This window comes from Rhinatrema bivittatum, chromosome 2 (genome assembly GCF_901001135.1).
Source record: "Rhinatrema bivittatum chromosome 2, aRhiBiv1.1, whole genome shotgun sequence".
NCBI lineage: Eukaryota > Metazoa > Chordata > Amphibia > Gymnophiona > Rhinatrematidae > Rhinatrema > Rhinatrema bivittatum.
Window position 1 is genome coordinate 714,759,552 of NC_042616.1, and position 22,541 is coordinate 714,782,092.

Genomic DNA, 22,541 nt, shown 5'->3' on the forward strand with positions numbered 1-22,541 from the left:
TTCAAAAATAATTATTTCCAATGCTTAAAAAAAATCTTAAGAGGAGATCACGTGATGATTTGGGAAGAGCGGATGTGAGCTCTCCTCCCGGGTTCCTTTGCCTCGATCCAGCCCCATCCGTGACGCTGTCTGACTAACCTGATACCATCTCTACACCCCTCAGTCGACGCTGCCTCTGAAAAGTACACTGGGAGAGCAATGACCTCGAGAGCGGCCAAGAAAGACAAGGAAAGGGAGAGAGCTTGCGCGGCTGACTCCCCCGACAGAAGACGATGGTGGCCGCGATGAGACTTCTCCCACGAGCATGGCTGCAGGCCTCGGCGCTGCAGCTGCCGACATTAAAGCGGATGTAGTGGCTGCATTAGAACCAGAACTGAAAAATATCGCAGTGAAATTAGCCGACCTCACCGATGCGATCGCGGGCTTTGAACCATGCTTCCTTCAAGTGGAGCAGCGTGTCTCCGATGCCGAGGACGACCTGCAGGCCCTAAGGTCAGAGGTAACCCAGCTGCAGGATGCATATAAAAGGCAGGCAGAGCACATAGATGACTTGGAAAATTGCTTGCACCGCTCACATCTGCATTTTATAGGGCTCCCTGAAGCCCTGGAAGAAAAGGAACTGGCTCCCTTCCTGGAAACCTGGGTAACCCGGGAATTCAGATAACCCGGTGTTATTTTGGTACACGGCTAAGGCAGTTTTAAGGGAGGACATCGTATCCTATCTGGCCTACCGATGAAAGACCCTGGATAAGAGATTGCTGGCTCTCAGTACCCAGTTGCAACAGGCAAAGGGCGCCCTAATTAGAGCTCGCACCCCGGTCAATCGTGAGCGATACTTGTCCATACAGGCCAAACTCAATTCCCTCCTGCATCAACGGGCAAAGAAAAGTTTATTATACTATCAATTTAAACTGTATCAATATGAGAATGAGTCCGGGAGATTATTATCAAATTTTATCAAAACATCCTGAGGGTCAAGGCATGTTGCAGCACTGCGAACCATGACGGGCAGGGTGGTAAACGATACTACTTCTATTTTAGATGGTTTCCAGTCTTATTACTCCCACCTCTGAGTCTGGGGGGGAGGGGGGAGTGTCGCTTCACTTCACAAATTACCATGCCCAAGCTCAATGAGGACCAGTGCGCCGGTTGAACAGGCCTATCTTGGTGGAAGAGGTTGTCTTGGCTATATAGCAAGCGAAGCGCCTCAGAGCGCCTGGGCCCGATGGGTTCACAGCAGAGTTCTACAAAGCTGTTGGGGATCAGGTTGGGGCCCCGTTGGCGCGGATGTTCAACTCACTCATAGAAACTGGGGACTACCCGCCTCACACGAACTTAGCCCAAAATACCCTTATCCCTAAACCAGGGAAAGACCCATTTTCCCTGGCCTCATATCGCCCGATCTCATTATTAAATTTTGACCAAAAGTTGATGGCCAAAATCTTAGCAGACCGCTTGGCCTCTATTTTACTCTTGTTAGTTGCCCCGGGGCAAGTGGGTTTTGTCCGCAAACGCTATGCTTCCACCAATATTCGTAAGGTGCTCCACGCTATAGCCCTCTGTACCCGAGTAGAAGAGCCCTTTTTAGTTGTTAGTTTTGTTGCCGAAAAGGCATTTGACAGGGTGGAATAGGATTATCTGTTTCGGTGCTTGGCGGATATTGGATTGGGTGGTTTCTTTTACGATGCTATATGAGTCCTGTATAAGAATCCGACAGCAATTATAGGTGTGAATGGAGCTTTTTTGAGCCCATTCCCAATACTTCGGGGTACTCGCCAGGATTGTCCTCTTTCCCCTCTGCTTTTTTTGCTGACACTAGAGACCCTACTTCTTACATCTAGGCTTCCCAGTCCATAAAAGGGGACTCTATTTTTAAATATGTGATGATATTTTAGTTTTTTTGACAGAGCCCCAATGCTCTCTTTCTAGCCTGTTGGCCCTATTTCAGGAGTACAGTGCCTTCTCCGGCCTTCACCTTAACAGTGATAAATCTGAGGCCCTGGCATTCCCAGATACTTTAAAAGAACACTGGGCTAGTCAGTTTCCATTACGTTGGGCGGATGACTCGTTCCAGTACTTGGGGGTACAGTTAACCACAAAACTGACACAACTCTATGGTTTAAATGTAGGCCTGGTTTTGCGGCACTCTCTAAGTAAATTGAGAGCTTGGTAGAAATTGCCACTCTCCTTGGGAGGCCGTATAAACTTATTCAAGATGATCCTTCTATCCAAATGATTATATTTGCTGCAACAAAGTCATAAGCATCCAAGCCATACGCATCTTTATTTGGCAAGGGAAGAAACCACATGTGCTTCTGGGATGGTTGCAGAATCGTTGGGGAAAGGGCGGATTGGGGGTTCCAGATATGGGTCAGTATAATATGGCCTGCAATCTGCGCATCATAAGGGATTGGATACTGGGCAGCTCCACTTTTGTTAATATTGAGGCGGAGTGGGTGTTGGTAGCTCCCTTACATCTGTGCTATGTGTTGTAAACCTCTACGTTTGCATTGCCACCCACACTGCAGCATCATGTCTTGTTGGATCCTCTGTGCAAGACATGGACACAGGTTACCAAAAAGCTGGGCCTCCCTAACCTCTGTTCTTATCTCCTACCAATTAGGGGAAATTATACTTTTACTCCGGGTTTGCAATCGGGAGCATTTCGCGTATGGGAGGGAAGGGGTCTTTGCCAGCTGGGGCACCTTCTAGATGGGGAAGGGCAAATCCTTATGTTTCCAGAATTGGTAGATATGTATGGGTTACACAAGTCTCAGGTCTTCGCATATCTGCAAATACGACATTAAGTACTCATTCTGCTACGGGCTTCATGCTCTCCCACCATTTTCAATACATTAAATGCCTTACTACTGCTGGAGTCTCCCAGATGTCCTTCCTTATTGGTCTATTACAAGAGATTGGGATGATCGGGGACTCCAGCAATCTATTCAGTTTTAGCAGACCGATGGAATAAGGATGGGATATTCACAGTGTCCCCGCGATCGTTCAAGCCAGTTTTGGCCAGATAGCGTCTACCTCTACTAATATGTACTTTCAAGAGATGCAATATAAACTTATATGTTGGGCCTGTGTCTCCCCACAGATACGGTATAAGTCTAAACTCTCGGACTCTGCCTGTTGTGTTAAATGCTATGCTGCCATGGGGTCCCTTTCCCATTTATTTTGGGCATGTCCTGTGATAAGGCAGTTCTGGAATGGAATTGTTGCGTACTTAGCCCAGATACTAAAGATTCCATTACTCCTGCACCTACTTTGTTGTTGTTCGATTGTTTCTCCAACACATCAATTCATGATCATTTTGTGCACACCCTCTCGTTATTTGTAAACCGGCATGATGGGGTTCCTAATCTCGAATGCCGGTATAGAAAAATCTATAAATAAAATAAAAAAATAATAATGATCATGGACAGCGTCTTTTCATCAAAAAAGCGAGTATGGTTGGCAGGCGCCTTATACTTTCGCATTGGACAGTGGAAGCCTCTCCTTCCTTTTGGCAAAGGTGGAATGGCCTTCACCATATGCTACAAATGGATAAAATGGTTCCTAGAACCTCCCCACTTTTACGTCAGGAATTTTTATCAACTTGGAACAGTTACATCCAAACTCTATCACCACGAACCAGGAGCTTAGTTCTGAACAACTGAAGGCAACCTGGGTGTCGCAGGCATCACCTAGAACTCACAGACATTGATCCATGAGTCATAGCTTTGGGGGGGATTTGGGGAGGGGGGGATGCAGGGAGTGGGATTGGATTGTTGATGTAATAAAAAATGGTTTTTGTGTTGATGCACCCCGTCTTGGATTGAGAATCCCAGTCCCTTGGGATTCTGTTAGTTTTGCTAATAAAAATTGTTGAAACATAAAAAAAAAATCTTAAGAAGCCAATCCTATCTGGATGCTGATGAAATGATCAAAGTTGCCGGTGTTGCCACTTATCATCAGAGGTTTCAAAAAATGTTGTTAAATTTAAGTTACCATCTGATATTAGAGGTGGTATGGCCAGAGGTTCCCCAGTCACCCTTTTTATAAATGGTGGAAGATAGTAAATAGTAGATGAAACAGGTGGGACAGATTGTTCAGGAATTTTCAATATCTCAGTCATAAACATTTTCAAGCGAGATATTGATATTAGGAAACATTTATGAAACATAAATTGACATCTTATTTGGTTCTCCAGGCTCTCTACCTTGGAAAGTAAGAGAATATTATCCTTGACAACAATATTCTGTACTGTCCCCAGTCTGTCAGTTGTTTATTTCCAAAAAATAAAAATATACTCTCACAAAATATCTGTGAAGGGTAATAGCCAGCTGAACATTCAACTTATAAATGAGCTACCAACCCAAAGCAATCACCAATATATCCCGTGTAAATACACAAAGGAGATTTTTTTGTTTGTAAAGACCTCGCACAAAGGCACACTGTTCCGTGCTGATTAGCAAAGGTTTAAGTATACCATTAATATAATCATAGGTCCTTTTGTTTGAGCGACACGGACCGCGTTTTGGCATATAACTGCCTTCTTCAAGGGGCCAGTTACATCTGTTAAATTTTTGTTAAATTCACAGATGTAACTGGCCCCTTGAAGAAGGCAGTTATATGCCGAAACGCGGTCCGTGTCGCTCAAAAAAAAGGACCTTTAATTATATTAATGGTATACTTAAACCTTTGCTAATCAGCATGGAACAATGTGCCTTTGTGCGAGGTCTTTACAAACAAAAAAATCTCTTTTGTGTATTTACACGGGATGTATTGGTGATTGCTTTGGGTTGGTAGCTCATTTATAGGTTAGTTGTTTATTTCCACCAACTTCAGTCTTCAAATGTTTGAGTATGAAATTGCTTCACGATCTTTTCCAAAACACGAGTCTCTTCCTCCAAGCAAGAAATTTGTGTCACGATAGACTATGGTTTTCTAGATTTCTTCTAGGTTAAACTCTGATGGCCTTGCTAGATGAAAGCTCCCTGCTCACCTCATTGTCTCATAGGGATTCCTGGGGGTCCCTGCCAATCATCAAGTCTATTCCCACTTGCAGTTCCTACAGCTTCCAGATCAGACCCACACTATGCACATACTCGTACTTTTGAATTTTTTTAAATATGCACATATTTTTAGTCACATTTTTTCGACAAAATAGCATAAATAAATATGTAATTATTCTTAAACAATTTTCAAAGTGAAAGTCTGTAGGTAAAATTTATCAACGGACTTTACCGATGTGTGGCCAGTTTAAAAATTACCCCCTGAAGCCTCACACACTTTATCCATAAAGGAAAGAAAAGATAATCCTAGTGACATATAACTTTGACTATAATTTTTCCCTACTATGAGGTGCGCAGGCACAAATGAAATATTACACAGATAGACACCTAGTCAGGAACATAAGGCATACCCATAGTACTTGCTGAAATAAACACATAAAACATCTTTATTGAATAAGGCTCAATATCTTTTGTAAAAATCATGAAAGATCAAGAGACATTTTCATACAAAATATCAATCAGAGATTTATCTAAAACAAGGGAGTGGCCCTTATCAGTAGATTAATTATTGTCCCCTTGCAAGTCATTGCCAAATTAATATTAAATACACCACATAAATTTAAAGAACTTTAATTTACACATCCCTACTCCTTTAGCAACCTAAAGTAAATAAGAACTCAACAATATTAAGATGCAGACAACAGTCCAGTAGTAAGTTGGGGGCCTTCCAGGCTTTTGCACCCAGTACCACATGTATAATTATCTACCATTTGGTGAAAGATTGTGTGTGCACCAGGTGTTATAATGTTTGCATGGCTTCCAATGAATAAGCTGTGCTACCATGTTGTGTACAGGCTTGTACACAGGCCTTCTAAAATCAGCACATACATCAATCGATGAGATTCTGTTCCACAGAATCTGCATTTGTCCACTTTCCTAATCTTTTCCATGGTGGCTGTGAACCATCTTTTCCATAGTCCACTATCCTATGCTGCAATTACCAGACTCTCATCCATAGGTTTTAATTAATCTGTCCTCAACCATTGCTGTGTCAAATCTTGATCCACATAGGGTTGCTGAAGTAGCTTTTCTCTCCATTTGCTGAAATGATTGTCGTAACTTAAGTATTGACACTGAGGATGCTTGCTTGCTTTCATATTTCTGTCCTATCTTAGCATTTGAGCTGATTGATGCCATTAAGTACACCTGAAGGCCTATTGTAGTAGCTTGATAGGTGTAATCAATAAGACCCATACCAACTTCAGCTCAAGGGATGCACAGTCTTGGCATATTCTGGTTCTTATAAATTACCTGATGGGCATGGAGGAGCTTTCTTGTTTTTACATCCAGTTCATCAAGATATTGAGTCTAGTCTACTATTCCAAAACTGTATGTCGATGCAGGAATTGCAAGCTGGTTAATAGCATGTATTTTATTTTGTGCTGATAAAGACCCTTCAATGTCAGCTTCACTTTCCTATAGTATTCTATCTGATCTTTTTTTCAATACTTTATGCTGAATTTTTCAACCTTCCTCTACACCAGTTCCTTTATATTACAGTCTTCAGTCAGGGAGATGTTTTCAGTTTTGCTTAATTTTCCTTTAAGCCTTTTCCTTGTTCAAGCCAAATATCATCCTGATGGCATCTGAGAAACCCATCACCACACAAAGTTGTTCTGCTACATGAACATTACAAGAACTGTAGAGTTCCAAATCATCAACATACAGCAAGTGAGATACCATTGGTAAGGGATTGGTCACTCTAGGATAAAGGCTAATTCCATAACCCAAGGATTTAATGAAAGTACTCAGCAGGTTTAATGCAAGCCCAACAAAAGCGGTAATGGAAAATCTCCCTAAGTTATTCTTTGCTTGATCTTAATATCAGCGATGACATCTTGTCCATCCTTATAATTCAGATGGAGTATAGTCTGCCACATTTTCATGGTGAACTTGATATACTCTATCAGTACATGAATCACTTGCTGTAATTAAAGGCAATTCATTATCCAAGAGGGTGGAATGCTATCAAAGGCTTTCTCATAATCAATCCATGCTATAATGAGGTTTCGACTATGTATCAGTTAGAGATTTGGGAATAATCATTGACTGCAAATTAAATTTTAAGAAGCACATTTCCACAAAATTAAGAGATGGGTACTATAAACTGTTGGTCCTCCGGCTAAAACCTTTATTAGACCTTAATGACTTTCGTTCTGCGTTACAGGTTCTCATATTTTCCTCATTAGATTATTGTAATTCTTTACTACTAGGTCTGCCTCAATCCTTGCTACGACCGCTTCAGGTACTTCAGAACTCTACGGCTAGAGTGCTAACTAACCACAACAAACATGAACATATCACCCCAATTTTGATAAGCCTCCATTGGCTTCCGATAGCTCAGAGAATACTATATAAAACTTGCTGCATTCTGCATAAGGCCATCTATGGACAAAAAACAGACTGATAAACTTTTTTTCATCCGTATGCATACTCCTCACAGATCATTAAGATCAGCAAACAAGGGGCTTCTGCATGTCCCTTCAATAAACACTGCCCACTTGGCCTTAGTCCGAGACAGAGTTATTTCCATTGCAGGGCCAATGGAATACTATGCCAGCAGACTTAAGATTGGAGACAGAGCTAAAAAAATTTAAGAAAGGAGTGAAGACGTGGCTCTTCAAGCAAGCCTTTATGGATAGTCTACAAACAAATCATTAATTTGAGAATTAACCATTCCTGATTTGTCACAATGTATATTTCTTTTAATGTTAAATTGTTTTATGCCTCTTTTAAGTGTACTAATTGCTATTCCTTGCGATGTATTTCATTGAATGCTTTAAGGTCTTTGTACACCGTTGTGATGTAAACATGAACGACGGTATATAAAATCTTTTAACTAAATAAAATAAAAAAAAATATACAGCTAATCATAATGACTTTATTCAGCATGAGCTGGTCTTTGGTCCCATATGTTCCCCCCTTCTGTTCTATTGCCCATGTTTTATTAGTATCGATGTGGTGATAGTCTATCTGCATCAAATGCACTGAACAGCTTATAGATTGACATTTTTTTGGGACATTATTTGGCAAGAAATGTTCTTCCTATTATTAGCCATTGTGGAGTTAATTCTGGCTGTCTAATTGGTTGTTGCAATTAGCCAGATCTTAGTGGAGAGAAATCAAACATTTGAGCCAAAAGATGGACTATCCATCAGGGCCAGGGCACTTGGGATTCATTTTAACCTGTCTTCTAGCTCAATTGTTGTAACTTCAAGCCATTCCATAATTTTCATGAGTGCCTGTTCTTTACTTCCCTGTATACTGGGCAACCATTCTGCTTATTTGTTATGCTCTACAGGATCTTCATAAAATTTCTCCAAAGCTGTTCTGTTTCTTATTTATTTATTTGATTTCTATTCTGCTTTCTTTTGTTGGTGATTTTTCACTGCACTAATATTCATTCCCAGTTCCCTATAGAATTGCTTCAGATTCTCTATAAATGGTTGATTTTGGTGCCTCTCCTTTCTGTTTTCTTTATATCTTTGCAGCTTCTGCACATCCACTGTCAATTACAATTTATTACTGAATGATATGAATTTAAGATCTTCTGTTAATGCAGTATATCATAGCTATCTGTTTTGGATTTTCCTTAATACTTTCATTGTCCTCGATCTTTTGAGGTATATGTCTACCATATGAAGGACTTATCTGGCTAACTAGCGGCCACTGAATATCCGGTTATGTTTAGTGGCTACTAGCTAGCCTGATAAGTCACTAAGTATCTACTTAACTGGATAAGTTTCTCAATAGCAGGTCTATGTTTAGTTGGATAAGACTTATCCGTCTAAGAAGCATTTTCTACAGGGATATTCAGCAGCATAACCATGCTGCTGAATATCCCATCTAAGTTAGCCGGATATGTATATCCGGCTAACTTTAGATAAATGGCAAGCTTTTCAATATTGACACCACAAAGACAAGGGGACATTCCATGTTCTTAGTAAGTAGCACATTTAAAACAAAATCAGAGAAAATTATTTTTCACTCAACACAAAATTAATCTAGAATTCTTTGCTGGAGGATGTGGTAAATGCAGTTAGCAGTGTGGTTTAAAAAGGTTTTGGACAAATTCTTGGAAGAGAAGTCCAAAAACATTTATTAGACATGGAGAAAGCTGTGACTTATCTCTGGGCATTAGCAGCATGGGATCTTTATCCTGGTAGGGATTTTGCCAGGTATTTGTGACCTGAATTGGCCATTTTTGGAAACCGGGTACTGGGCTTGGTGGATCCTCGGTCTGACCTAGTCTGGTAACTATATTCTCATAAACCCAGTTGTATTGTCTTAAATTTGATGTTTTTATATATGTTGTAACTGTAAACCACTATGATTTGCAGCATATGTGTCATAAAAGCAATTGTAAAATAAATAAATAAATACTGTTTTTTCAAAATCACAGCTTCCTATGCAAGTGATGACTTAATTCATATACTGCAATATTCTTTGAAAAATCTGCTATTGTCCTCCTCTTTATTAGTTGCTTCTACTGCTACTCAAGCTTATTTAGATGCTGCTGTGCTATGAGTATCAGAATTCAATGCAGGCATCGTACTGACACAAGGAGAGCACAAACAGTATATGAACAGGTGTAGAGTAGACTCCGAGAAGAAATTTAAAAGTGGGGAGCATAGACATAATTACGGCACGTGCACCTTGGGTCTAAAAATCATGAAAATATAAGAAATAAAATAGATTGGGACCAAATAAAGAGTCCTACAAAGATGATCACAATAGAAAGCAACAGACGTGAAAGTCAATTTGACATGTTTGAAGAATCTAGGAGTGCTGCCTCCTTTATTAAGAGTTAGACAAGATTCCAGATAGTATTTTGGTGTGGGGGAGAGCTGCATTTGTCACTATGATTGATGTATTGTTTCTGTGTTGATGTACAATTGCCGTTTTGTACATGGTGGTAAGATTGAGTAATGCATTAGAAAGAAAGGAAATTGATTTTGTTTGAGGAATACACTAAACATTCTGCAAGAAATACCATGTTGAGATACTCCAATCAACTCCTTCCCGGACTGATTATTAAATGTGCCCCAGTTCAGCTAGACCGCCCATGCTATCTTAATGGAATGAATTTGCCTAGCTAATGTATCAAGCTTTATTGATGATTATTGATGTGTAGCTTTCAGTATTAATTTGAGAATTTAAATAAGATTTCATAGCTGTATGATGAGATGCTGTAAGTAGCTAGAAATATATTCTGAGGCAGAAGCTGAGAGTTCTCCTTTATAAAGTTTGACATGTTTGAAGAATCTAGAAGAACCTGGCAAGTACCCAAAAACTAAGTCTGTCTATTTCATGTTAACGTTGCTAGCAGTGGCTATTTTCTAAGTCAACTTAATTAATAGCAGGTAATGGACTTCTCCTCCAAGAACTTATCCAATCCTTTTTTAAACACAGCTATACTAACTGAACTATCCATGTCCTCTGGCAACAAATTCCAGAGTTTGTGCGTTGAGTGAAGAAGAACTTTCTCCGATTAGTTTTAAATGTGCCACATGCTAACTTCATGGAGTGCCCCCTAGTCTTTCTATTATCTGAAAGAGTAAATAACTGATTCACATCTACCTGTTCTAGACCTCTCATGATTTTAAACACCTCTATCATATCCCCCCTCATGTTAAGAGTTGTGCTCTTTTTCCAGAATGCATGGGCCACATGAGGGCAGAACTCTGTAAGATGGGATGACTGAGAGGGATAACCCACGTTCTGCATTTGCAGACTTCGCATATGGTGCAGTTCTTGGGAGCCCCTTGTTAAGTCATTTTCAGAGCCATTTTCAAAAGCCATTTATTTATATATTGCTATTTATCCTGGGGAAAAGGCTTTCTGACAATTGCAGGGAGAAAGAGTATGCACGTTGTGCCACAGTACAGGCACTTTTACCTCCATTTATGTGGAGGTATTCTTGGGATGGGGTTAGGCTAGGTGAGACAACAACATGCAAAATTTTGCCCAGAAAAAGTATCCTTGGAAAATACAGGTCTCTGTGGTACTTTCTTCCTGGGCAATTTTCAAAGAGAATGTACGTGCTCAAAATTTGCAAGGGAAAAGTACCCGCGGACCTTGCACCTGCCTGCACAGTTTTGAACATTGCCCCCTTTTTGTAAATGGAGTGTCTGAGTGGAGCAGAGGCGGTGAAAGCCCAATGATACTGTTAACACATCACTGATACCAGCCCCACTAATCAGAATGGCTAGAGCACAGACTGGCCTTAGTCAGATTTATGACTCTGCCCTTTATTTGCTCATCACAGCTGAACCATATGGAACCATAGTTTTGGAGAGAGTTTACTATTTTCTGAAATCAAAAAAAAGCGCCTCGCAGATTGCAGCAGAAGTTGTGAGAGCCGCCAATAAGAAGCTGCCTGCACATCACTGCCTAGGCATTCGATGACCTGGCATACGGTGATATATGTTTATGGCCGCCCTTCCGAATATAATTTACAACATTTTTGCAGTTTCCTTTTTACCAGGAATATCAATTAATAGCAGAATGGGATCGATTAATGCTTGTGTGACCATGAAAACATCCAAAACCCTCCAGATGTTCATTCTTCACCAAGTTGTCATTTTTTTGAATTTCATCTTCCAGTGAAATATTATGAATGTGTCTGGGTCACCCAAAAAATATATGGCTCAAATAATAAGATGCGCGCTAAAATCTACTCAGCATTTAGATCTGGAATGTTTTGTCGTGTTTGCAGGAGAGCTGTCATATGGATTTATGAAGCTTCTGTAATATAAAGGAAGTTGGCAGGCACTGAATTCATCACATTGTTTATCACTGCAATGGTTGTAGCAGATGCTGCAGTGCTACTGCACTGAGAGTAAAAGGCCTTCTGTTGAAAAATGAACATTTGAAAGCTGTTTCCTACTTTTAAAAGTGAAGGGGGCTTTGTGAATAATCTTCAAGTGCTATCTTCGATACAAAGTTTGGCAGTTAAGATGCCCCAGTTTTTCCTTCCTTTTCTTTCGTGCTCATATTTGATCTCCTGCTTTCCGTTCCGAGAACCCCAAGCTGAGTCACTATTAAAATAAATTGAAGTCATACAGCAACTTAAGCAATCGATATAACAATGCCAAATTATAAAAATAACAAGTACAATGTGTAGAGCAGCTTAGATTCAAAAGGATAAACTGAGTGCATTGGTTAACATTGGGAACCTTCTAGCAGGTCCAAGGGGTAGATGTGTTTCTGGTAAGTGATGGGTCATTGTGATATGTATAAAAATGCTTCCCATCAGGTACAGAGTGGCGTGTTAAGGAACTGGACCTAGTGTTCCCACGAGCACTTATGGGGAGTCTGTGTAATAGAAGTTTTGAATGAGTTGGAAGTTGAAAGAACAAAGATTGTGTGAAGAAACTGGAAGTCAGGAAGGGGCAACAAGGAAGTGTTTGTCCCAACCTGGAAGGTCAGGAGTGTTTCTAGAGAGGATAGGGATTCCTGTACAGGAAGACAAAAGCAGGGCCACTGTGCCCCCAATAGGCAAACTAGGAAGTTGCCTAGGGCGCCAACCATTAGGGGGTAGCAAAGAGCAGCCATGTGGGACCCGAATGGAGCCCATCCCACTCTTGACCGAGAGGAGTAGAGACTTGCTGGGCTGCAAGTGGCAGAGACTTGGTGGGCCACAAGTGGCAGAGGGGGGGAGGGGAAGGGACAGGCGCAAGGCAGAAGGTTCATCTAGGGCGCCTTATACCCTTGCATCGGCCCTGGACAGAAGTGAACTAGAACCTTCCATCAAATCAGAGGAAAATGGGATATTGGATTTGTGCTGCTCAATGAAATGTGAGAGAAATTGGAGAAATTTCAACAAAGACTCATAAGAATACAGGTGCCATACTGGGTCAAACCGAGGGTCCATCAAGCCCAATATCCTGTTTCCAACAGTTCCTGGCAGGACCTCAAACAGTAAATAGATCCCATGCTACTATTCTCTAAGGGGTAGATTTTCAAAGGGCCGTGCACGTACCAGGTGCCTTTTCAAAGGGGCCCGGCCATGTGTGTAAACCCCCGGTACATACATAACTGCCGGGCCTCTTTGAAAGGGCAGGTCGCGCGCGCAACTTACTTCAGGTCGGGCCCTGGAGTAATTTGGAAAACAAAACAAAAAAGCAAAAAGGTAGAATTTAGAGGTTGGGGAGGAGAGGGGAAGGGGAGGTTAGGTTAGGGTGTAGGGAACTGGGGAAGGCTGGCGCGCACATGTTATAGAGTTGTAAGTGGTTAAAACCACAGGGAGTTTATGCATATGACTTTGTATTGGGTCAATGAAATACATTGATGTATAGGCCTTTGGGTCATGTAGCTCACTATTCCCTTGTATTTGGTGTGGTGTTTTTAGAGTATGAATGTGTGTGTGTGAGTGTATGTTTTTTAGGACACATTTTCAAAATTGTTTAAAAATTTGTGATAATAAAATCGTGTACTTTTCTCTTATATATCTGTGTGATAATAAAATTGGCGCGTCCATGTGTGCGCGCTCATGGACATGCACACATCTTTGAAAATCTACCCTTAAGTGTACTTGGTTAATACAGTTTATGGATTTCTCCTCCAGGAACTTGTCCAAACCTTTTTTAAACCCAGCTACGCTAACTGCCTTAACCACATTCTCTGGCAATGAATTCCAGAGCTTAATTATGCATGGAATGGAAAAGAATTTTCTCTGATTTTTGTTTTGAATGTGCTACTTATTAACTTCATGGAGTGTTTACTAGTCTTTGTACTTTGTAAAAGGTAAATACTCGTGATTTTATAGACCTTTATTATATCCTCCTCAGTCGTCTTTTCTCCAAGCTGTACATATCTAACCTCTTTAAACTTTTCTGATATGAGAGGTGTTCCACTCCCTTTATCATTTTGGTTTCCCTTCTTTGTACATTTTTCCAATGCAACTTATATCTTTTTTAAGTTGTGGAAACAAGAACTGCACACAGTACTCCAGGTGCTGCTTTACTATGGAATGATACACAGGCATTATGACATTCTCAATTGGGTGTACAGGCGTGCGTTCATGCACCTTAGCCGGCGGGGGCTGCTGGAAGCCGCCTCGCATGGGGAGCGCCCGATCCGCCCCGGGCTGCTGAAGCCGCTCTCGCCGCCGGCTTCCCCTGGGAGGCAGGGGAGTCGCGGGAGGATGGGAGAGAGGACTGGGGCTGCTCCGGCGCTGTCAGCGTGCCCGCACAGGAGACCGGCACCCATGGACGCCCTTCTGCTGCTGGGGGCTTGCGTGGCCGCGGGCAGGGCAGGTGAGCAGGGGCTGGGGAAAGTTTGCCCATGAAATTTAGTCTCTCTCTTGCCTGTCCAAAGGAGGCGGAAAATCGGAGATGCACGCACAGGTGCTTTGTTGTGCTCCCTGCCGCCAAATCGCCAGCTGCTGGGGCTTGCTGGCGCTCAAGGCAGCAGGGTCTGTAGGAGAACCATCCACTTTCCTGGTGGAATGACATTTGAAATGACAGGTACCAGCACACCCAGGATACTGTATAGGCGCTGTATACCGCTCTATACAGTAAAATGGATTGCACACGCCTACCGCTTCATGGACGCACTTTGGACGCGGCTTGCATTTGCGTCTCATTTGAATACTGTATCGAGCTGAATGTGATCCAAACTGTGCGCGCAGCAAACAAGGGTGCGCCCAGCACTGCCGCACTCTCTTACTCGTCCTTACTGTATCGGCCTGCGTGTAACTACAGAGTGGGTTACTCTTCCCCATCTGCATAACTTTGCACTTACCTACATTAAATTTTATCTGCCATTTGAATGCCCAGTCTTCCAGTTTTGCAAGCTTCTCCTACAATTTTTCACATTCTACTTGTGATTTAACAACTTGGAATAATTTTGTCTCATCTGCAGTTTTGATTACCCTACTCGTTGTTCCCCTTTTCAAATCATTTATAAATATATTAAAAAGCACTAGTCGCAGTACAGATCCCTGAGGCACTCCACTGTCTACCTTTCTTCACTGTGACCCTTCAGTCTTACTGTCTGTTTACTATGCTTTACATATAGAAACATAGAAACATAGAAATGACGGCAGAAGAAGACCAAATGGCCCATCCAGTCTGCCCAGCAAGCTTCACACATTTTTTCTCTCATACTTATCTGTTTCTCTTAGCTCTTGGTTCTATTTCCCTTCCACCCCCACCTTTAATGTAGAGAGCAGTGATGGAGCTGCATCCAAGTGAAATATCTAGCTTGATTGGTTAGGGGTAGTAGCCGCCGCAATAAGCAAGCTACACCCATGCTTATTTGTTTTACCCAGACTGTTATACAGCCCTTATCGGTTGTTTTTCTTCTCCCCTGCCGTTGAAGCAGGGAGCTATGCTGGATATGCGTGAAGTATCAGTCTTCTCCCATGCTGTTGAAGCAGAGAGCCATGCTGGATGTGCATCGAAAGTGAAGTATCAGGCACATTTGGTTTGGGGTAGTAACCGCCGTAACAAGCCAGCTACTCCCCGCTTTGTGAGTGCGAACCCTCTTTTCTTCTCCCCTGCCGTTGAAGCAGAGAGCTCTGCTGGATGTGTGAAGTATCAGTTTTTCTTCTCCCCTGCCGTTGAATCAGAGAACTATGCTGTATATGCATTGAAAGTGAAGTATCAGGCTTATTTGATTTGGGGTAGTAACCGCCGTAACAAGCCAGCTACTCCCCTCTTTGTGAGTGTGAATCCTTTTTTCCACATTTCCTCTTGCTGTTGAAGCTTAGAGCGATGTTGGAGTCACAGTAAGCATGTGTATGTTTATTTAATAAGGGTATTGACTCCAGGCAGTAGCCATCATTCTGGCGAGTCACCCACTCTTCATTGGCAGCCTCTTGACTTTATGGATCCACAGTGTTTATCCCACGCCCCTTTGAAGTCCTTCACAGTTCTGGTCTTCACCACATCCTCCGGAAGGGCATTCCAGGCATCCACCACCCTCTCCGTGAAGAAATACTTCCTGACATTGGTTCTGAATCTTCCTCCCTGGAGCTTCAAATCGTGACCCCTGGTTCTGCTGATTTTTTTCCTATGGAAAAGGTTTGTCGTTGTCTTTTGATCATTAACACCTTTCAAGTATCTGAAAGTCTGTATCATATCACCTCTGCTCCTCCTTTCCTCCAGGGTGTACATATTTAGATTATTCAATCTCTCCTCGTACGTCATCCGATGAAGATCCTCCACCTTCCTGGTCGCCCTTCTCTGTACCGCCTCCATCTTGTCTTTGTCTTTTTGAAGATACGGTCTCCAGAACTGAACACAGTACTCCAGGTGAGGCCTCACCAAGGACCTGTACAAGGGAATAATCACTTCCCTTTTCTTACTCGATATTCCTCTCTCTAAGCAGCCCAGCATTCTTCTGGCTTTAGCTATCGCCTTGTCGCATTGTTTCGCCGACTTCAGATCATTAGACACCATCACCCCAAGGTCCCTCAATCCACAATAGGGCATTGCCTCCTATCCAGTGACTTTTTCATTTTCTCAGGAGTCTCTCATGCGGCACTTTGTCAAATGCCTTCTGAAAATCCAAATACATTACATCCACTGGATCACCATTATCTAAGTGTTTATTAACTCCATAAAAAAAATGTAGCTGAAGGGAGAGGCAAGATTTCCCTTGTGTAAATCCATGCTGGCTATGTCACATTAAACCATGTCTTTCTATGTTCTCTGTGATTTTGTTATTTAGAATAGTTAATACACTTTTTCCTAGAACTGAAGTTAGACTCACCGATCTATAGTTTTTAGGATCACCACTGGTACACTTTGTTAAATGGCCACCCACCAATCTTTAGGTACATTAGACAATTTTAATGATTGGTTACAAGTTACTAGTAATAGATCTGCAATTTCTTTTTGAGTTCTTTCAGAACTCTGGGATGTAAGCCATCTGGTCCAGGTGATTTGTTGCTCTTTAATTTGTCAGTCTGAACCTATTATATAGTAGAGGGATGGTAGGCATCTTTGTCTTATTCCTTTTATTTCTAAATTCTTTGTATTGCCTGTTGATGTTCTGACTATTGCTGTTTTATACTAATATACATTGATGCTTTGGTATACTGTACTACTTATTTGTCTTAGTTTGCTATAGTTTACTTTATCAAACACCTTAGCAAAGATATATAGATCTGTCTTTAAAAAAAATCATTCTCTCAGCTATCATTCATAATAAGCAAATACCATCTTATTTGACATCTTCTAATTTTGAGTTCTCATTTAGATGCTCATTGGTATGATTCTGTTTTTCTCCATTCACAAGCAAGTATGAATTAGCCATTACACGTGGGTAATATCATTTGATGGTGCCAACACAGATCCAGTTCCCAGAATTCAGTAAAGTCTTTACTGAGCATGTGCAGGAGTTCTTGCATGCATCGCTGCCTCATGAGTTTTTATTTTGTCCAAGCTACTGCATGGATGTGTTTCAGTCTCTGAGTTTTTTAACTTTCGACCTTGTGTCTTGTTGCTGCCTTGTTGCTTCTTCTATGCTTTTGCCACTGCCTCAGCAGCCCCTCGAACAGAACTTTTCAGTTCTATCAAAAAAAAAAAAAAAAAAGAATGAAAGAAAGAAAGAGAAGAAATAAAGATGAGTATGAAGAAGGCCAAGTAGCCCATGCTGTTTGTAGGTGCTGGATGTCCACAATGGATATGCATGACATCTGCTATCACTGTCTGGGCTTGGGCCATGACTCTTCCAACTGCTACAACTGTAGTTGAATGTCTCCTAAGGTGCAGGAGCACTACACCTGGAAGATGGAAGCCCTAAGGAAGGGTTTGACGGATAAAAGCCCAAATCCTTGGTGCAAGGCTGGATAGAGCTGCTAATCATTCAATATTGAAGCATCATCAAGCTCTTGACACAGGAAGATGAAGTAGGAATCCTCCCCATCTTGATTCCAGAAGCATGGGAAGCTTGGTTCCTGGTTCCTTGATCCACCTCTGGTCAAGGACTGAGTGTAGTATGGAAGTCTGAGGCTGAGAAGAGTGTGCATGCAATCCAAGGGGCCATCTCCCTTGGAGCCAATAAAGAAGTCTGAGTCATCAGTGTAGGACACTGCCAGAGCAGACCCATCTTGAACACCGATCTCTTCATCCTTCATGACACAGAAGATTCCAGTAGCACTGAGTCTTTGTTTAGTCTGGGGTCAGCCAGGGCACCATCCATGTTCCCAGCATGGAGCTTGCACTTTTAAGGCACAGTTGTCCCACTCAGCACAGTATGCCAAGATGCCATCAGCCTCATTGTAGCAGAGTGCTTTAGTGCACAAACCAAGGAGTCCTGTCACTGAAACTAAGGTGCAGCAAGAAGTACAGCCATTGCTGACCATAGACCAGGGTGCCATTAATCAAGAAGTATTGATGCAACCAGCAGAGAATGTATCAAAACCACCCATTGCCATAACAGATACAGCTGCCATAGCACAGCATTTCTCCATAGCTTTTCAGACTGCTTTTAGTAATGATGAACCAATCTGGGTTTCTGAAAGGAATTTGTCTTCCTCCACTCCATCACAGGGAGTTCTCCAGCCCATGGGAGTCCAGCTGTTAGCACTAGTGAAGAATTTCTATATCTCCTTAAGCCCTGGAGACCAGAAAGAGAAATTAGAACTTTTCCTGTCCAAGTTGCAGGAAATTTTCCCACATAGTGGGGCCACCCACTAGTGCATGCCTCTCCTCGAGAGTTTCCCAAGTCTGGAGTAAGTCATCAATAAGAGGTGGTGGATTTTCTTCATCTAGGGGAGCACCCTCATGAGTCAGAAAGGTATCAAGCAGATTCTGTCCATTTTGGGTTTTTACCAGATATTTCCCACTCAGAACAGTGGAATTCTCCTCACTTGCCCTCATCCTCTTTAAGATCATGGCTTAGTGTTCCCCCATGGTCAAGGGAGAAGGAAGATTCAGATCACTTACCTGATTTGCCTCAGTATTCTTCTTCTCTGGAGGATCTCTGCTACTCAAGTTCTTGGATAAGCGGGTAAAGGTGTTATCGGTGTTAAGAAAGAAAAGGACCCAAGAACAGATATCTTCAGGCTTCTTCAGTTTCTCCACCCTCCAGCAGATTATGTGGCTATCCTGGTACAAAAAAACCCTTCAGGAGCTTTAGATGAGGATGTGGCAGGCCTGAAAGTCTTGTCTGCCAGGGGCCCAGAAACTAGATGTAAAATACATGGTTCAAACCTCCCCAAGGCTTGGGATTGTTAAACTTTCCTATTACTCAGTAGTGGTGGAGTCAGCACTGAAACATGCTAAGTGCACTTGTGATCATTCCAATACACCAAGTGGGAAGGTCTCGAAGGCGCTGGACATACTTGGGGGAAAAAGATTTTCCAGGGTCCATGTTGAATGACCAGACTGCAGCTCACCAGAGTGTGCTGTGCTCAGGGCCGGTAACTTTAAAATGAGCGTGCGGGCGCCTATACACTATAATTTTAAATGGTGTGCATAGTTATGCACATGATTAAAATATGCCTACCGTGAGTATGTGTGCCCCTAATTTTAAGTGGTTACTTGAGCAAACATATTTCATGTAATTTCCTTAGGGCTTTGTCTGCTTTAACACACATGGAGAAGTTTCTGTGAATGCAAGATAACAGTTACAGAATCAGAGGTGCAGGATTTAGATTGGGATTAGATTTACTGAGCATTTTCCCATGAACTTAGAACAGGAGAAACCTTTTAGTACATCAGAGCCCTAGTTTCACTTATATAAATAATTAAAGTGGCATGTAGAGGCTGGTAATCATTACTATTGATAAGTGATGTGATCTAAGTAACATCTTTCTATTGTTATGCTGACTCTTGGTATTTTTCAAGTTGCATATGCCAAGATTAGGAATTCAAACTCACTTTGATTTTAGCAAGGGCTCTATTTTCATATGGGCTTTTCCCATTCTGTGTCTGTGGGAAAATCTTTATGAACATAGGACTCTTTCAGGCCAATGTAATATCATGCAATCAGGCTAGCACACAAGTTAACTCTCGGTTGGATGCGCATTTAACCCCTGATGCAATAAGGGTATCAGCGAGTCCAAAATGCACGTATAAACCAGCACTTAGCTAATAGTGCTCATCACATATAAATGCCATGTTGAGACTATTAGCTATTACCCCCGATGTGTAAAAAAAAAAAACCCATGCACCTGATGCACACATTTTAACCCTCAAAAATTAATGCTAGCCCGGAGCTGGCGTTGTTTTGAAGCACCACTTTTCTGTGGTTCCTCCGATTTAATATCATCATAATATTAAGTCAGAGGAACCACAGAAAGCAGCAACATAAAAAATAAAAAATAGTCTTCTTAGCAGTCAGGTTAGGAAAACAGACGCTCAATTTACAAGTGTCCATTTTCCTAATCCGTGGCTGTGCATGGGTTAGGAAAACGGACGCTCGTAAAATTGAGTGTCCGTTTTCCTAAACCACAAACAACCACGTCTCCTGAGCACCCAATGCCATGGACCTGCTAGGGACAGATAATTTATCCCTAACGTGTCCTTTTTAGCACAGCAGCTCATTTGCCTATTACATCGAACACCCAAGGAAGGTGAATGTGCATGTGGTAGAAGAACGGGTGCCCAGTTTGGGGACACATTTTATACTCGCACTTTATTGCATCAGTCTGTTTTTGTCTAATGTGAAAAAAACGTATGGTTTTTAAGCTGTCTCTGAACAATGTACTGTATCTTCACATTCCTAATGTATGGACTTTTAGCTCTATTCATAGTAACATACAGGCCGATACAGTACAGTGCGCTCCGGCGGAGCCACTGTTAACCCGCGTTTGGACGTGCATTTTCGATGCGCTTATTCAGTAAGGGGTAATAGCGCGTCGAAAATGCGCATCTAACCTCCCCCGAAACTAATAGCGCCTGCAACATGCAAATGCATGTTGATGGCCCTATTAGTTATTCCCGCACGATTCAGTAAGTAAAATGCCAAGCCGCACATTTTACTTTCAGAAATTAGTGCCTACCCAAAGGTAGGCATTAATTTCTGCCGGCACCGGGAAAGTGCACAGAAAAGCACTAAAAACTGCTTTTCTGTATACCCTCCGATTTAATATCATGGCGATATTAAGTCGGAGGTCCCAAAAGTTAAAAATAATTTAAAAAAAAAAAAAAGTAAAATCGGCCCGTGGGTTGAAAACCGGACGCTCAATTTTGCCGGCGTCCAGTTTCCGAACTCGTGACTGTCAGCGGATTTGAAAACCAATGCCGGCAAAATTGAGTTTTGGCTGTCAAACTCGCTGACAGCTGCCGCTCCTGTCAAAAAAGATGCGCTAGGGACGCGCTAGTTTCCCTAGCGCCTCTTTTTACCGCGGGCCCTAATTTGAATATTTTTTCTTACTGAATCGTGTGCACAGGAGAGTGGCCTGTGCGTGCGCCGGGAGAGTGGTTCAGGGATGAAATCCACAGATCAGGGCCACTCTCCACCCCCCATTCACCCATTCTCTTTTTTAAAAGTTTTTCCCATCCCTGACCCTGCCCTTGCCCACTTGTTCAGCATAATAGTGTGCCAGTGAGCTGGGCTCCCGCCTGCTTAGATCCCTTTCATCCCCCCTGACAATTACCAAATTCTTGCCGGGAGAGAGTTACAGTAGATAATTGCTCCCAGCACTTCCATCGCAGCTTCTGACGGAACCTATAAGCTAGCCAGCACAAAGCACCCGGTCCCTTTTGCCACTGCAGCAGAAGTGCCACCTACAAGAGACAAGCTGTTGCTACCACCACCGGACCCTGCAGCGACACAGCAGCTACTCCCCCCATAACCCCCAACTGGTAGCCCCAAGCTAGAGCCTACTAAGGTACTGCTTCCTCTCCCCTCCCTGTTAGGGCCTGCTTCCTGTTCTGCCTTGGGACCTCTGAACACAGGTGCTGAGGCTTCCCAGCCATTGCTGGGTGAGGAGGCAAACGGCTCATTGGAGCCTTTCTCCTGATTAAGGATCCACTCCTAGCCCAGAGGCCTGGTCTCTAGCAGCTATGTATCATATAGTCCAGTAAATGGGGAAGGATTTTTGCGGAGTGTGTATCTTCACCCAAAAGAGTGCCGTTTTTGCGGGGTGAGCACTTCACCCAAACTCAAGAGGGCTTCATGTCGGCTCTTGAGCTGATGGACATGAGGTCACCACCACAGACTCCTAGGCCAGTCAAGATCTTGCCTCCAAAGGTTCCTGGGCTCTTTTCTTTTCTATAAATAGTTTACTCCCTAGTTTGTCCCATCCTTCCCATCTTTTTTTTTTTTAATAGGGTAAATAATTTAAAATTCAATAAAAACTATCATTAATAAAAATAACATTTAATTTATATTCTGTATGTGGAATTTTTCTTTTGCATGCTAAAGTCTGTGTCCTTCCAGAGTCTAACCCCTTTCTGGACAGCCTACTGCACTTACTCTCTCACCCACACACTGGCATGCATTTAGCTTGCCATGCCACTCTGTCCTCTAATCTCTAGTTCCATTCATCTACCCTTGCAACTGCCTTTGTTTAAC

General features: G+C 42.3%; 1 protein-coding gene across 5 annotated transcripts in view; it reads left to right on the forward strand.

Moving 5' to 3' along the window:
* The window catches only part of LAPTM4B (lysosomal protein transmembrane 4 beta), a 164,259-nt gene that overhangs the window by 108,783 nt on the left and 32,935 nt on the right, over nt 1-22,541 (forward strand). Inside the window, exon 7 of one of the 5 annotated variants that reach the window (XM_029591765.1) lies at nt 7,277-8,310. The exons of 3 other annotated variants lie outside the window; for them this stretch is intronic. In XM_029591765.1, the coding sequence (XP_029447625.1) occupies nt 7,277-7,339 (63 nt within the window). In that variant the 3' untranslated portion in view covers nt 7,340-8,310. Of the gene's footprint in view, nt 1-7,276; nt 8,311-22,541 lie in introns of those variants that run through there. One more of the 5 variants, XM_029591763.1, reaches the window with a different exon arrangement.